Genomic DNA, 15,883 nt, shown 5'->3' with positions numbered 1-15,883 from the left:
TTTTGCTCAGCTGTGACATACAGTGAGCTTATCTTCTTTCACTGGACATATTCTGTGTCTTTGTTCGTACAACTAGTCACACACTGGCGGTATTATACAGATGTGACTACATGCAGGTAGTCTGATCTCTTAAATGAGTATGGACCTAATTGCCCAGCTATGACCAGTATTATTCATCAGAGCCCATTGCCTGATGGACAGACACGAGCTCTGTTCTACAACACAACAGACACTGCTTTGGAGACTTGTTCCTTCACAAACTCCCACTGAACCCCAGGACCAGATGTGGCTGCGGATGAGATGCCCCATCACTTGTTGACACACTTCTAACCTGACACTGGTTTAGTGTTCTTGAAAGGAAATGACAGTTGTGTGTTGGAATAGGAGCTGGTCAGCACGGCCTGCTACCTGTTACTGAATATGGAAGAAACAGCAGTGTGACAGCTAGGACACTGCAAGGGAAACCATGGGATCTCAGCTGAGGTGGTGTCTGTTACTGATGCGGTCATATATGAATGGTTGTTCGCTGTTACTGTGCTGGGGTCCTCCCACTGGAAAAATGGCAGTACAAATATTCTCCTATTTCAGGAAACCATCCTGCTGCCTGCAACTGAGAGGCACACAGATACCCTTCTGGAAAAAAATACCCACAGCCCTACATGCAAGTTGTCAGAAACACGATGCTGCAGGACCCAGTACAGTACCTTGCTTTTGGGTGGAGGGCTGTTTGTGCTCTTGTCTGTGTGGATGCTGGTAGGGGATACAGCAGCACCAAGGTTACCCTGGGGTATGCCAGGTATCTTCCCTCCCGGAGACACTTGCATCGCAGCAAGTTGGGCAGCATACAACTGCTGTAAAAACAAACAAAAAATGGGAGGGGGGAGTGGGGAGAGAGAAAGAGAGGAGAAACATCATCAATAAATAAGTAATTTTCCCCAAGCTTCTCCGATTGCAGATTGATATGATTTCCTTCTGATGGATATTTTTTATTTAGCACACTGGTATATTTCAAGATAAGAACTGTCATCTCAACTTTTGTGACTCATTCCCCAGGGCGTGAATGACAGATGTCACTATGAGAAATGTCCAAGCTTCCCTGTGTGTCCAGGGATTCAAAATGAGGAACAAAAGTCAGTCTTCATGGTTTGCCCAAGCCACTGGGTAATCTTTCCTTTCCTGAGATGATTTAGACATATAAGGATCTCCATCGATAATATGCATCAATCACTGTGAAATTCACATGATGTTTGATAGGATTGTCTCTGTGCTACCATTTCATGTTTCTTTATCTTCTTGCTGTTTGCCTTGTTTGCACAGGCTGTGAGGTTTTGGGAACAGGGAATGACAAAATTTTGTTTTGCACTGTGACAGTCCACTCTCAGTTGGGTTCTGGGGAGCCACTACACTCAATATAAAAATATACATATTGATGTCCATGTACTGTCCATTAGCAACTAGAAGCTCCAGTTAAGACTAAGAACTCTTCCTGTGACAGATGCAAAGTAGACACACAGTGGGAATGCTTTTCTCTTCAAAACTAAACCAGCAAGGCACTTTAAATGCATACTTGATTATTAGCATGTGAATACTTATAATCACAGTTATCTGTTTAAAGTTAAGCACTACAGTAAGAGTTTAATGGTCAGAGGTCAAAAGCAGAGAGAAACAGGCAAACTGTCAGTGCCTGGAAGTTCCCCTGATAAAAAGTGGAGAAAATAAACACGGTGGGCAGGAGAAGCAGCAGTTGTTGCTGCTTTGTGAACAGAGCCAGGTGAAGCCAAATAGAAGTCAGATGCCCGAGAGAGTTGGTAATGTGGCAACAAAGGCTTTCCCTCCTCGGTCACCGTACCAGTTTCAAAGACTCATGCTCCGTATTATTTGTGCTGTGCAGTACATGTGTAACGTGTAACACTCAACGATGGGTCTCTCTGCCTGCAGGTGCTAACAGAGCTTCTGAGATGCAACGTGGCAAGGGATAACATGAAGGAACATGGAAATGGATGTGAAAAAACAAGGGGGCTTCAATATGACTACTCTAAGAAAGTCTTGTTAGTGGTGCTTAGTTTTTTAGTTAATTGTATATTCTGATAAAAGAACAAAGGTCAGATTGGAGAGCACAAAGAAATGCTAACCCAAACCAGCAAGCTTGAAAGAAGATAGTGAGCATTCATTACAGAAGTATTCCACGTGGAGCTGTGCAAAAGGTAGACAGACACTGCTAATGTGAGTTCAGCGTACGTAAGCCCTGTAACAAACAGCTGACTTGATCAGATGGGCAAGATTTTCTGCTGAGTCTTGGACAAACCTGGACATTGTCCCCTGGTTCCCCATACAAACTATTCCCTTCACTGGTGCACAGTCTTAGCCTTTTCACATAATTAAGAGCAACTAATTTCTGCTCTTTTGGGTGTAATCAGGCACCAAGTTCTTAGTTATTTCTTTTTCACTCCTTCTATTCTTTCCAGTTTCGAATCCTTTTTATGTCTTTTCTCTACTTTGATGACTGCTTGTTCCTTATTTTTCTGTACTTCTTAATCACCATTTTTCCATCCCTTTCTGTTTAGTCTCCCTCTCTTTCCCTATCATCCATTCATTCATGCATTGTCTCTTTGCCTCCTCCTCCAATTTATTTATTCATTTATTCTATGTGTTACCCCCAGCGAGTGTGAGCCAAATAGATGCAAATCACCTACAGATAAAAGTCATCAAAAACAATCCAGCCACAAATCAGTCACAGATTCAAATGCATGTATTTATCAGTTGAAGTTCATATCCATTCATTCTTTCAAAAGAAGACTAAATCCAGCAGGGAGAAAGGAACAAGGGTCTGTGTGAACCAGAGTAGAACTGTGGCAGGCAGTTCAAGGAAAAGCAAGTCAGCTTTATGTATGAAATAATATATCAGAAAGGCAACACTTGTTTAAGAAATAGGATACATGGCTAGAGAACAGCTCAAACATAACTGGACTCCCATGATGACAAAGGAGATCTAGGGAAAGTTTTTTCCTTCTCTTTTGCTCCCTATTGAAAAAAATGATGAAACAAATTGAGGCAACTAAATGAAAAACACAAAAGGAAGTCACACAGCCACTAAGCAAGAAAGGTTCAAGCTTGCTGCTTATCTATAGCTTAGATATCAGATAATACGTCTAGTCCATAAGTAAAGGTTAAAATAACATAGTCAGTTTGGACGTTTAGCGGTCATGAACCAACTGGAGATCACTGACAGTCCACAAAGGCCTGTTGAGGACTGAGCCCCCCAAAAATTTCTGTTTGTACTCAGGGAAGACTTTTTATAACAGAATACTTATCCTGAAAAGAGTGGGAAATCTCTACCTCAAACATAGCTCTCAACCTTCTGTTGAGGTTCCAAGAGTGAATTATGACAACTAAACTATATGAAATACGTGCATGCCATGACGTCCAAGAATCCGTACCATCTTACATCTGTTCAGCGGTCACTGAGAAATGTGCTGGAAGATGTGGTTGCTCCCTACAGTATTGTGATCAACCACTTTTTTTTTTTTTACAGTGTTTGTAAAACAGACATTGACTAAATAAGCATGGGGAATGAATTTCCCTAGCCAACAGCCCAGGAGAAAGCCATATTTTTAGATGATAAACTGAATAATACGGCATTTCAAATGCATGTCTTCTCAGCTGGGGGACACCTCAAGAGAGTGAAGGACACAGTGTCGTGTAGAATAATCTGGAAGGACGGGTGGACGAAAACCTATAAGGGCTTCATTCATGCTTTGTACAAACTTCTGTCCTCCTGCTATCAGATTCAACATCTCACCTTTATTTAATTCATGTTGAGAATTAAAAACAAACATTAAATAAAATCCTATAAGAGGTTCCTTGTTAGAGTACCCTCTTAAAAAGTTCTTTCCTGCAACACAAACCAACTATTCTACTGAAAAGCAATATCAGGCCCAGCTCTAAAATGAAAAACACGTAGCTCATGGAACTGAATCCTATTTAATCCTATTTAACGAACAAGACTGTGCCTATATTCCCCCCCTTATTTCAAAAAATGGAGAGAAGTATTCAACATGCAGCACGTTTCTTAGATTGCCAACATTTTCGAGCTTTGACATTATTGAACTTGTCTGTTCATATTTAGTTGTTTTAGGACATGATGACCTTTAGCTTATACCCAAGGAAAGGGCAATGGTGTGACCAAGTGCTGTGAATCAAGACAGCTAAATGACAACAATTTACACATTCATTTCATAGACAAACTGAACTGCAACACAAGAACATTTCTACCCCTGCTTCCCCAATAGAGTTTCAAATTTTAGAACAGTGTATGAATGGCTCTCTATTGAAACATTCAACCATCATCTAAAATGCATCCTTATACTTTTCACAATAACAAAACCAAGACCTCAAAAAGTGCGTTGAAAATAGTTTTAATCCGCATCACTGCTGTAATACACACTTCTTGAACCTCTTAATTTGTACCCCAAACGGAGACTACTGAAACCACTTCTGCTGCCTTCAGCTAACCTTAAGGCTCAATCCCAAATTCTAGCACTCAAGGAGATAATTTTGCTACAATACAACTCATGCAGGACTTGCAGGACCTTTGGGGTCTTGACAGATGCATTGTGATGAAGGCAGCCAGTTGAAATCAGTGAAGAACCACTGCTTTAGACAAGTCTATTTTTGCTATTCATAATAAATAAAAAAGTACAATGTTCTGCATTTAGTAAGCTAGATAATACTTCTTCAAGAAGGCAGAATTTGGCTTCTGAAAAAGCAATTAAAAAGTAACATCTATTGTTTGTTTATAACTAAATAACTATGTTTCAGCTCCCCTACCCATGTGCAATATTGCATGTCTTCTTAATGTTTTCTCATTAACCTCTTATGAAAATCTGTATGGAAGCAAAATCATCAGAACACAAGCACAAATGTGATATACTTTAAAATGAGCAGGAGGTACAGTTATTTTTTTAAGTTGCCCCTCTGTTCTTAAGCTATTTAAAAAAAGTTCCCTCATCTCCTTAGGTCATCACCTAAACCATTTATAATTCTTCCAATATATTAAGCAGAAATATGCAGCTGAAGTCTCCAAATGGACTAGCTCTAACAGCTCTTGGCTTGATGACTCTGTAGTACATCAATAGCAAAGCCTTAAGGTTAGACCGGCTTTGAAATCTTCCCCCTTGGGCATTGTTGTTACTTGTTAACAATGCTCATTACTGCTTTGAGGGTACACTAAAAATGAATTCTTGTTCTATTAATACAGAAAATGAGAATGAGATTTAATAGCAATTTTAAAAAGGGTTGAACAAAGTGTTAGCAATTACATAGGCAGAGATAGTTGATTCAAGCACCTATAGGCGTTTGGATTACAGTATTATCTCTTATTAAAATATTTTTATTAGTGAATAGTAGAGATGAAGAGCTGTTATTAAAAAGAAAATACAGAGAGATACAGACAGGTGGTACTGGAAACTGAATCAGTTACTGCAATAAATTTGTTTCTGATACAAACTAGTTTTTCCGTGGAGTTACCACAGTGATGAATTTACAAACCACTGTGCTTAAATGTCTGAAGTGTTGACTGATCCAACACTTCAATTTCTTTGTCATTCTGAGACCCATCATTAAAAATCTACACATGAATGGCCCTGTGCTTTGATTTTTGCATAATCTGGAGGGGAAAAAAAGGTATAAATTGAGATTCTCTCATTCAGAATACATGAATTTCATTTCCTTTACTTCTAATATTATGCTTGTATAAGGCATGCAAAGTATTTGATTATGGAAGACAGAATTCCTTTTGGATTTGTTCAGGTGTTTTTTTAATTTAAAAACAAAAGGTCACAAGGAACCAGAAAAAAGAATTCACTTAAACATTCGACATACATTCTACTGTAAGGTTTTTAAAAACAGTGGCAACATAGGAAAAAAAGATAGCTATAGGAATTACAATGAAAGCTGCTCTCATCAGTGATCGGTAGCAAAGCTTTCTAGATCTTCTATGAAAAAAAGTTCTTCATTTAGTTCTCCACTATATATCTGAAACTTTAAAATGCCAGGTTTTCATCTTTTCTGTGGCTGACTTTCCTTCAAAGATTGTTAGCTAAACATTTCAAAGCGACACTCTAATTTGTACATTCCAAACTTCAGCAAAGGCTTTATAGTGCCATTTGTTTGCACCAAATGGGAGACTTTCAGAAAATAAAGATAATATATGAACACACATTCAATAAGCTCCTACAAAATCTTGCCCAAAGAACCCACTGCAAGCTGAATTTTACTCAGCTTCAGTGCTTGACTTTGCTCGCTTTCACTTCAAGCTAATTTCCAATAAGAACAACATAGCTTGAGATCCTGAGATTCACTTAAATTATTTGTGTTTCTTTTGGTTTATTTTATTTTATTCTGCTCTTTAGAATTCTGAACAGAGTTGGATGATTATTACTGTTCTACCTATCATCTGCCTTTATCGCACCCTTTTCCTAAAAGAAATTTCCCTGGCTCCCAGTGCTGAGCTATGCATATGTCCCATAGACGCTCCTTCTGGCAGGGGACCTTGCCTCAACTAGTGTTTTCTTTATTTACCAAATAAAAGATAGCAAGCTGGATGAATCTGCCCCAGAACTGTGGACCACACAGAGACTAGAAAAGATACACTACATGTTGAAAGGCTACACTGTTCTCTCCTGTGGCCACCGAAACCAGCTAACTGCCTTGGACAACTCCCATTCCAACTTCGCTCTGCATTTGGCCTAAGGGAGGAAGACAGGTAAGTAAACCATGAATCAAGGAACAATAATAAATATTTGAAAGTTAAGACTGGGAAAATTTATAGATAAGTAATATGCTGCTTTTAATCAGAGAGCATTGGTAACGCTTGAAGGGGCTGCCTAGAGAAACGGTGGATTTTGACTCTTGATGTTTCAGTCAAGATCAGATCTGTTCCTGGAAAATGAATTTTAGACAAAGAGTTTATTATACCTAATAATAATTTACGTCTTGTTTTGTCAGACTAGACAATCTAATAGTCTCTCTACCCTTAAAAAACCCGAGACTTAGAAAGAAACATTAAGAAAAACAAGTTCTCATTAGAAAAACTGTAATGCATTCACAAACAGAACAAGGCTTCATTTATATACTTCTTGCATGCAAGTTACAAGCACAGCCTTGTAGCCACCATCTCTCTCATATTGGAAAAACATCACTTTTAGAATTGGTAACCACAAGGCTCCATAAAATATGATTCTAGTACCTGATCTCTAGAGCTCCAGGCCTGCCGCCCTTATTCCTGAGAATAATCTCAGTGTAGTCAACAGGACCGCTTTGCCCGTGCCACGCTCAATGCACTAATTCTCTTCTCATTTGGAACCTCCATGGTATGACCAACTTTGGCATCCACAAACAAGGCTGGAGTCCAGGTGTCACGGTTTAACCCAAGCCAGCAATACAACCATGATAGCTGCTCACTCACTACCCTCCCCACACACAAATAGGGGAGAGAATCAAAAGGGAAGGGAGAAACTTGGATTAAGATAAACACAGCTTAACAAAATACTAATACACTACTAATAAATATATATATGTAATAGAAATATAATGTAAAAGGTACTCAAGGCAATTCTTCACGAACTCTGCCCACACAGAGCAGCCAGTCCCAGGAAGCAGCAACTGGTCCTGAACAGCTGATCCCAAAGAGAGAAAAGAGGAAAAAGGCAGAAAGGCCCAGAGGCCTCTGCAAAATGGCAGGATGGCAAAAGGCAGAACTAAACGCCCCAAACAGAATTCCCTGGCTCCCACATAAGAAGCAAAGAAAGCACAGAAGTGAGAGAGAGACCAGAATATCCCGACTCTCCTTAAATATGAAGCATGATGCCAATGGGATGCAAAACTCCTATTGCTCAGCCTGGATGAGCCCCATTTCTGCCCCCCTTCCTTGATGCCTCACACCTGTGGGCAGAGCACTCAGAGGTCCTCTGCTCTCAGACCAGAGCAATTAAAAACATAAACTCTGTTCTGGGGTGTTATGTCTTGTTCTCAAACTAAGTCCAAATAGTGATCATGCTAGCTATGAAAAAGAAATGTTTCTAACTGCATGTAGAAAATTAACTCATTTTCAGTTAAACCAGAACATCAGGTCACTGAAAAACTGAATGAGCTTTAAGTCTACATTTGAAGTAAGAAAGACTTCTATCATCATTGCAATACATTCAAAACAATGCTTGCTTTGCTTGTAAAACAGTGGATAAAATAAAAAATGGAGGTACAATTTATCATAGCTCTGAGTTTTGTTAGAAACTGATGTAATGAAAAGGACAATCACTGTAGCTAAAGTACAGCTATATTTGTATTTATAGGAGTTTCCATGTGAAAGACAGTAACCACAACACTCTACAAATATTAGCAAATTCAGTCTTCCTTGAAAAACAGTCTTTAATTCTGTCAATGGCTAAATGCTATTCAAATATTAGTGAGAATCAGTACTCATGACATCAACTGACCATCCCTAGTGACACAGGAAGACTGTAGGAAGCTTCTGATTAGAGTCTAGACCTCGTGGCTCCTTTGTCCCATGCCTTAACAAGAAGACAATCCTTCTACAGGATGTAACTGTAGGAACTTATCAATAGACACTTCCTATCAGAGGCTAATAAGATCTGTTAGTTTCTATGATAAAAAATAACTGTAAACTGTGTGTTTAAGATTGCTTGCTCTTTACAAATGAAGAGTTTTTAACTGGAAAACTGCCCAAGTGACCTACAGATTCATACATACCATGTTCACACCATATGACAGTAATTGAAATAGAGTGCCTATATGGAACACATATTGGAGAGGAAACCTGATAATGTCTTCTGGAAAAAGCTTGTTGGATGAAATGTTGAAGATAAACAGTGTACCCTTCAAGGAAAGTAATTAATATTGTACGTATTTTAAAAAATATATAATCTAGCAATAATTTATTCCTATAGTTTGTTGTGCAGTGTCAGAATATATGTATTCTTGCTGCCATTATTTATTTTTATGCCAAGAGAATTTCTTCTGTTAGAAAAAAAGATAAAATAATTTCTTAAAAGTAAGGACATAGGAGTATACAGTGGGATGGGCAGTGGTAATATAGAAGACTAACAAACAACAGAGATGTGCAACCTAAGAAGAAGGGGCATTTGTTTTGTAAACCGCATTCCCTTTATCACTGACTATTCTGTAATAAAGATGAAGTGTTTATATGAAGGTTCCACGTGGAGTCTTTTGTCCCAGTAGAGCTTTTCCAAATTAGAAGCTTGAAGTCAGTGAAGTGGCCCAGACATTATACTCCTGTAGGAAAAATCACACCAGTGTCTATTTGTTTACCACAAGTATGTTTCCCAAGAGCTTATTTTTTGGTATATCCTGATTTTTGGCAATTAGGTCAGAGCACCTGACTCCAGTAAGTGTAATTTCCCATTTAAGAGAACAAAATCATATGAGTGGCCATTTGACAAAATACTTATTTCATATTACATTGCTTTACTTAACTTGTACCATATATAATCATTCATTGTTATCCGTTAAGTGACTAGAGTAGTTAATAAGCGAACAGTGCCAGCAGAATTACTGTAAATAAGGTTCTATACATTTCAGATTGCTGAGCTATAATTAAGGCATTTCACTATTTTATACACATCTTAAGCGACTCTTTCTCCAGCTTTTGTTTATAGATTTTCTGTTTGCATTTTAAGTTGTTGTATTCAACAGGGAATTAAGTCAGGAAAACTCTATGCCTGCTTTAGGACTGATACTGAATTAATTACTTCAAATCTGAATACTCTGTTTCTCCTGAAGTGAAGTGCAGAGCTCACGGTAGAAAGATTAAGGTCAATTGCATTTCTTATTTTGAGAACATGGATTTGCTAACTTGAATGCTGATATGGTATCAGGTTCTTGTATCTTGACAACTGTAAGATTCCTCGGTGCCTTGCCCCTCCTCTTCTTCAGGAATAAGGCGGTGAAATAGGTGTTTCACAGTACATGTGGACCACAGCACTCAGCCTGCTCTAGAAACTCTGTTGTGACAAGCTGTGATAAGAACAGAGTTCTAAAATGCTGAAGTCCCTCCTTAAAGGTAGCAGAAAGATGATAATCACCTACCAGAAGCAACAGTGTCATATGACCAAATGATGGTATGTGGGAGGGGACAAGAAATAAATTAAACTACAATATAAGTTGAAAAAATTTCACTTGGATATTTTTCCCAGTATGTTTCCAAAGCTCCCCTGTGGTTATATCTTCTTTTGTTAATTAGGATATCAAACAGTGAAATGAGAAACGTATTATTTCTACTGTTTTCCTCTTGATATTAAGAACATTGATGAACCTGGACTACCACTCAATTATATCTGTTGTCCTTGGAAGTATCAATTAATGTTGTTCCTCAGTTATCTGATGTGTACAGAAGCTCAGTGACACCTATTTGACTCATTCAAAAGCTTAATTTGCTCTTTGAACTGAGTTGTATGATGTGGTCAAAAGGTCTGGACAAAGACACGGGAGAAAGAGAGTGATAAACTCTTAGTCTGTGGTAAGCAACTTCCACAGGCTGAGAGAGCCACAGCTACTCCCCTCCAGTATGAGCAGAGACAAAAGAATGTGACATTTGTGCTTTAAAGGGACACCAAGGACTGCATTTGAGCTGCTTCCCTTGTGCCAAGTCTTCCTGAAAAGAACACATAAAGGAGGAAGTATGAGTAGAAAAAGAATATTGAAAGGGAGGGACTGCCCATGGATAGGCCATCCGAGCTGTGGAAGAAAATGTACTTATTCCAAGAGCTAAACCAAACCAGCCTCTTTATTGAGCTGCGGCAGTTATTTATTTTTGGAGGTGGAGAAACTAGAGTAAGGTTAATATTTGGGGGGAGAAGAACATCAGTCCTGCAGTGCTAGCTTTCCAGTTTAAGGGTTTCTATACTGCAGAAAACTTTCAAATAAGTCCTATTAGAGTTCAACAGGAATCAGTTTACCTTTAATGTAAATTTTGTTCATTGTCTTACATGCTCGTTACCAAAGTCCTCCAGAAAGCTACCTTGTCCTAAAGAATCCCGCTGTGAAGTCACGGTATCAATACAGGTGACCAGTCACCTTCCCAGCCACGCACTGTGATCCCTTTCAGTAACAGCAGAATACACAATAAGAACTGTGGAAAGCTCCAGCTTGTGTGCACTTTTCCTTTGGCTTTAACCCACAGGAACTCCCCTCTTCTTCTAAAACAGAGTATTTATGTTCTAGGTGTTACGAAAGACAAAGCTTGCAGAAAAGGTCAATCAAACTTACCAGACCTATACAGAAACAATTTCCAACTAAGCACACAGAAATCAGCCTAACTTTGACTGAGAACATTTTCAGCCTCACAGAATCAGAGCAAATGTCATTTGTTTCAAATAAAAAACAAGCTGAATTTGACTCTGTTCAGATTTCTCCCAGTGTTCTCAACAGTGAGCCCTATCCACTTGGAACTCACAGAAGCCCCACTGCTATAAGCTGGATAACTTAGATGCTTAGAAAAACAAATGCATGTTTGTTGAACTGGGATGCTTGAGGTTAGGAGATGACAGGGTACAAAGAGCGTGTGGAGGAGACAGCCATAATTTGTTAACAAAATTGTTGAGGAGAGCTGAGGGAGTAGAACACTCAATTTCACCATTTTGCAGTTTGCTACATTATATAAAGACCCCCTTTAACAAAATGAAGTAGTAGAAACAACTCAATAGCTGTTCAACCTTTTCACTCTTTGATTTTACAATAAAAATGGGTGTGGTCTGTAAAACTCTCCCTCCAATGGAGCCCATAAAACTCCAGAGCCTGAAACCTCTGTGAAGCTTTGGCAAATGTCTCAGGAAGTAATATAAGAAGCTGTTTTCTGGTTCATCTCATTATTTCCATGCTTACACTGATGTAATGGGAAGAGTGACATTTTGAATATTCCATCAGGACATGTACAGAAGTTTAATTCCTAATTCTTAGAGACTTTGCTCCCTCCAAAGTGGTCTCTGAAAGCATCTGAAATCCCTCAGGATTCAGTTTCTGACTCCCACTACAATCACCGAATCATAGAATAGTTTGGGTTGGAAGGGACCTTCAAATGTCAGCTAGTCCAACTCCCCTGCAATGAAACCACAGACACTAGGGTCCAATGACACTGCATGGTCAGACTTCAGCCCACGCATGAAAAGCCTTAAATCCAGCCTGAAACTCAGGCCAGTATATGCCTCTTCTGGCGCACGCTGTTCTCAAGGTTTAAGAAGCTGTAGGCACAATGGCGTGATTGAAGGTCAGAGGGAATTACATCTTTAATGTTTCTGTTCCTCACATGCTACGCATCACCCAGGCACAGGAAGAGCTTATATGATGAACTTTGGAACCTTAGATTCAGCTAAGAGGCATACGATAACTGCTTCTAATTTTACCAATCTGTACGGATAACAAAGAGCTGCTGGAGCCCCATGTTCCCATAGCGAGTGTGAGCTTTCTATTGCTTAATATCCAACTGACCAAGGGAAATGCAAGCTTCTCTGTTAAGTTCCAGAATCTTCCAGCTTAACTGGGTTACCCTACAGAAGCATCCCCTCTCTCCTTCAACTCTACAGCACTTTGCTTTTAGATCTCCAATCTCCTGTTTTTCAGGCAAAAAGGATGCTGTTCATCAGCATCAGTAACCTCCAACTCATCTCTTAAAGGATCCTACATAGTCACATATTCTACAACCACTCATGTGGACTACTTAACCAGTAACAAGCTCTAGAATCCACTAGTACGTCTGATCCGTCCATGACTATTTATTAAAGACGATTTTCATTATTCGAGGGACTGAATAAATTTAAAACAAAACAAAAAACTCTAGACTTCTGAGTGGAAATGGTTCTTTTCAAAAATTGTCCCTTTCACACAAATCTTTAGTATGGATTTTTTTATAACATAAAGGTGGATCTGCTTGTCCAAAAACATGAGATACTGAAATTACTGTGCATGCTCAGGAGACATTTTTCAATTGTTAATAATGTGTCTGGGTTATAAAACGAGCTAATCCGTATTTTAAATTGTTCATCTGGAAATCTGGACTAGAAGGGAAAAACCAGCAATTTTTATGTTTTAGAAAGCAGTATCAAAACATTAAACTCTTTTCAATTCAAACCAACAGCCAAATGGATGCAAAATCAAATTTTAAATTGCTTCTGGCTGAGTAGTTGCCTGTAAAGAAGGGGTGGGAATACCAAAGAGTTTGCAATGGAAATATCGAGAAGCTCTTAACTGTAGTCACACTAACAAGAGTTGCTATCATGAAGCAATAACATTATCCAGAAATCTTTGTTCATTACCTCATTCCTAATGCCATCTCATTTCACTTGAGTTACTTGGGTCTGATGATGGGGTTAACGAGCGAGGAGGTGTTTGAGTGGGTGTGAATTAGGGGTGCTGCTAAAATAGAAGCTATTTTAACAGTTCTGTGTTTATTATAGTCTGAAGCACTGTAATTTTTTTTTCAGGTAAAATACTCGCACGTTCCAAGGCTAACACTGATTTTGGCAGAGCACAGATAATATCTAGACATATTTATATTACACAGAGTATTACACAGGGACTTGTGCTTCTATTCCTTTCCTCTCTTTGTCATTCTACCCACAAGTCTAACATGGCAGGAATGCTAACACTTCGATTTCCTGTGTTCAGAAGTTTTCCTCAAAAATTTGGATATTTACAGTGACCATGACAGAAAACATCGCTGAAAGCTTCTCTCCCCCCATCCCTGTACTCCACAAGCCATCTTCACATACCGCACAGCAACCCATTACAATATGTTCTAACATCTGCCTCCTCATATGATGTACGACCTATTTGATTGACCCTTTATATGCTGCTCCAAGACTGGCTTCTCATCACAGTGGGAGGGTGAGCAGTACTCATTGCTTCTTCAGTTAGCAACTGGTAAATATGTCTCCATTTCGGGAAAGACTGGGAATGTCCAGCAGAGATCCTCCTCACTTCTCTCTGTATAGCAACGATCCAATCCATACAGTACCTTCCTTTATCACTAATTACAAGTCACATTTCGATCCAGAACAGGGAAGGTCTCTTGTGAGCCCTCCCATCTATCTCTAATATATTAAACATTTCTGCCAATTAAATTTTTCCATGACAAGTATTAGCATTACCCAATGTTTGTGACTACAGCGTGGGAAGCGTGAATAATGCAAGAAACAGTACAGTCCTCCATTACGCAGGGACACATATTGTTTTTGCCAAAGTCAGCAACTGTAAAATATCTCTCAACTTCTCCAGTTAATATCATGGCATAACACAGGCTTTTGGTCAAAGTGATCACATTCACTGCAATAAAAGCAGCATCTGAAGTAATATAAAAGCACTTCCCAATATTGCAGGCATTAAATATAATCCTTATTTTCACTATCTTTCCATCATGTATAATATTTAACAACCTTAACGTACTTCAGAATCACTGTCAATTGTCCAAAGTCATCTGGCATGAAATGGAGTGAATATGGCTATGAAAATGTACAGAATCAATGCACTGACCAGCACAATGAGGTGTCTCCTCTTTCCAGGGATGGAAAACTCAATGGACACAGTGAAGCTACACATATTTGGCAGTTTGAAAAGTTGTACGCACTGACTCGGTGTCTTTCACAAATTCTGACCACTAGAGAAACATGAAATCAGTTGGCCTTGAGGCTCCATGCCTCACCAGCAATCACAGAAATATTCTGACTTTATTGTCTGCTGCTACTTGCTTACTATCTGGAATTGCCCAGGCGATTGAAAAAGGAAACTGGACCACAGTAGAAAAGTGACATCAAGTGGGGAATCCACCTGACTAGTTCTGAGCTAATTGCTCTCACCTCCCTTTATAAAAACTAGACTGGAACCTGCAACTTTAGGCCAGTTGAATTATACACGTTAGGCATCCATGACTAAAGATGATTCTCATCCCACCATCTTGAGTACAAACCAGGAAAAAACAAGCTGGTCTGTGCTCTGCACGTCTTTTTGAAAATTTTGTGTTAGCAGCTGAATTTTTAAAAGTGAAAGATATCTGTCCTCTCTGAAGTTCATGAAAAATACATGTTTTCTTTTTTCTTCTCATGCAACTAAGATGGAAAGTGACTTTGTCTTCCTCAAAGCTGTACAACTAGTAATGCATACAGCTACACTTTCAGCACAGAACATGTGTAAAAGAGCATATAACTTCCCAAAGTTGCCAGAAAATTATTTTGGATTTGTGTAGTGAACATATATGTTAACATAAAGTAGAATATGAACCCAAGGAAAATGAACACTGACAGCTGGCCAATCTTGCCCTTCTTTACTGTGTTTGCCTCAAATATAGTATGTCTGTAAGAATGTGTGAAATATTTCTGACAATAACAGTTATACTCCATTTAGTTTTAACAAGCAAAGGAAGATACAATTTACAATTCTCTTCAGAAGGAAAGAGGAATTTACCAAAATTCATGGAGAGACGTCAGCAAATTCCCAGGAGGAGTTAGCTACCTAACTTCTTCAATGTCTTGCAAATTTTCAAACATGGGTGTTTATTCTGATTTTGTTCTCATATATCCCAGATTACAATAATTTTATATAATGATTTATTTTAAAATTTTATCTTAAATTTAATGTTCCAAAAAGAATCAGACAAATGCTTACACAATACATGGTATCTTCCTTCCAATAGTGGTGTGTTACCACATTTCAGAAGGACACTGACCACCAACTACAATTTATTTTTCCAACCAAGATGGGATGTAGAAGAGGGAATCTTTGCCACCTGCATCCCAGGGGTGACTGGCAGACGGCCTCACTCATCCTCCTCTTAGGGAATTTTGAGAAGCAGATTCACACC

The 15,883-nt window shown here is 38.8% G+C and overlaps 1 protein-coding gene across 50 annotated transcripts in view; it reads right to left on the bottom strand.

Moving 5' to 3' along the window:
• Positions 1–15,883, bottom strand: part of SOX5 (SRY-box transcription factor 5) — a 732,238-nt gene that overhangs the window by 60,523 nt on the left and 655,832 nt on the right. For all 50 annotated transcript variants that reach the window (XR_010466374.1, XM_065031395.1, XM_065031486.1 and 47 more), the window contains one exon: positions 705–851. Coding sequence is in view for 49 of the 50 variants with exons in the window: in XM_065031395.1 (XP_064887467.1) it covers positions 705–851 (147 nt within the window). In the remaining variant the exon portion in view is untranslated. The remainder of the gene's footprint in view (positions 1–704; positions 852–15,883) is intronic.

The sequence above is a fragment of the Columba livia genome, chromosome 1, assembly GCF_036013475.1.
Source record: "Columba livia isolate bColLiv1 breed racing homer chromosome 1, bColLiv1.pat.W.v2, whole genome shotgun sequence".
In the NCBI taxonomy this organism is placed as follows: Eukaryota; Metazoa; Chordata; class Aves; order Columbiformes; family Columbidae; genus Columba; species Columba livia.
Note: the sequence above shows the minus strand (reverse complement) of the source record. Positions and strands in the feature narration are given on the sequence as shown.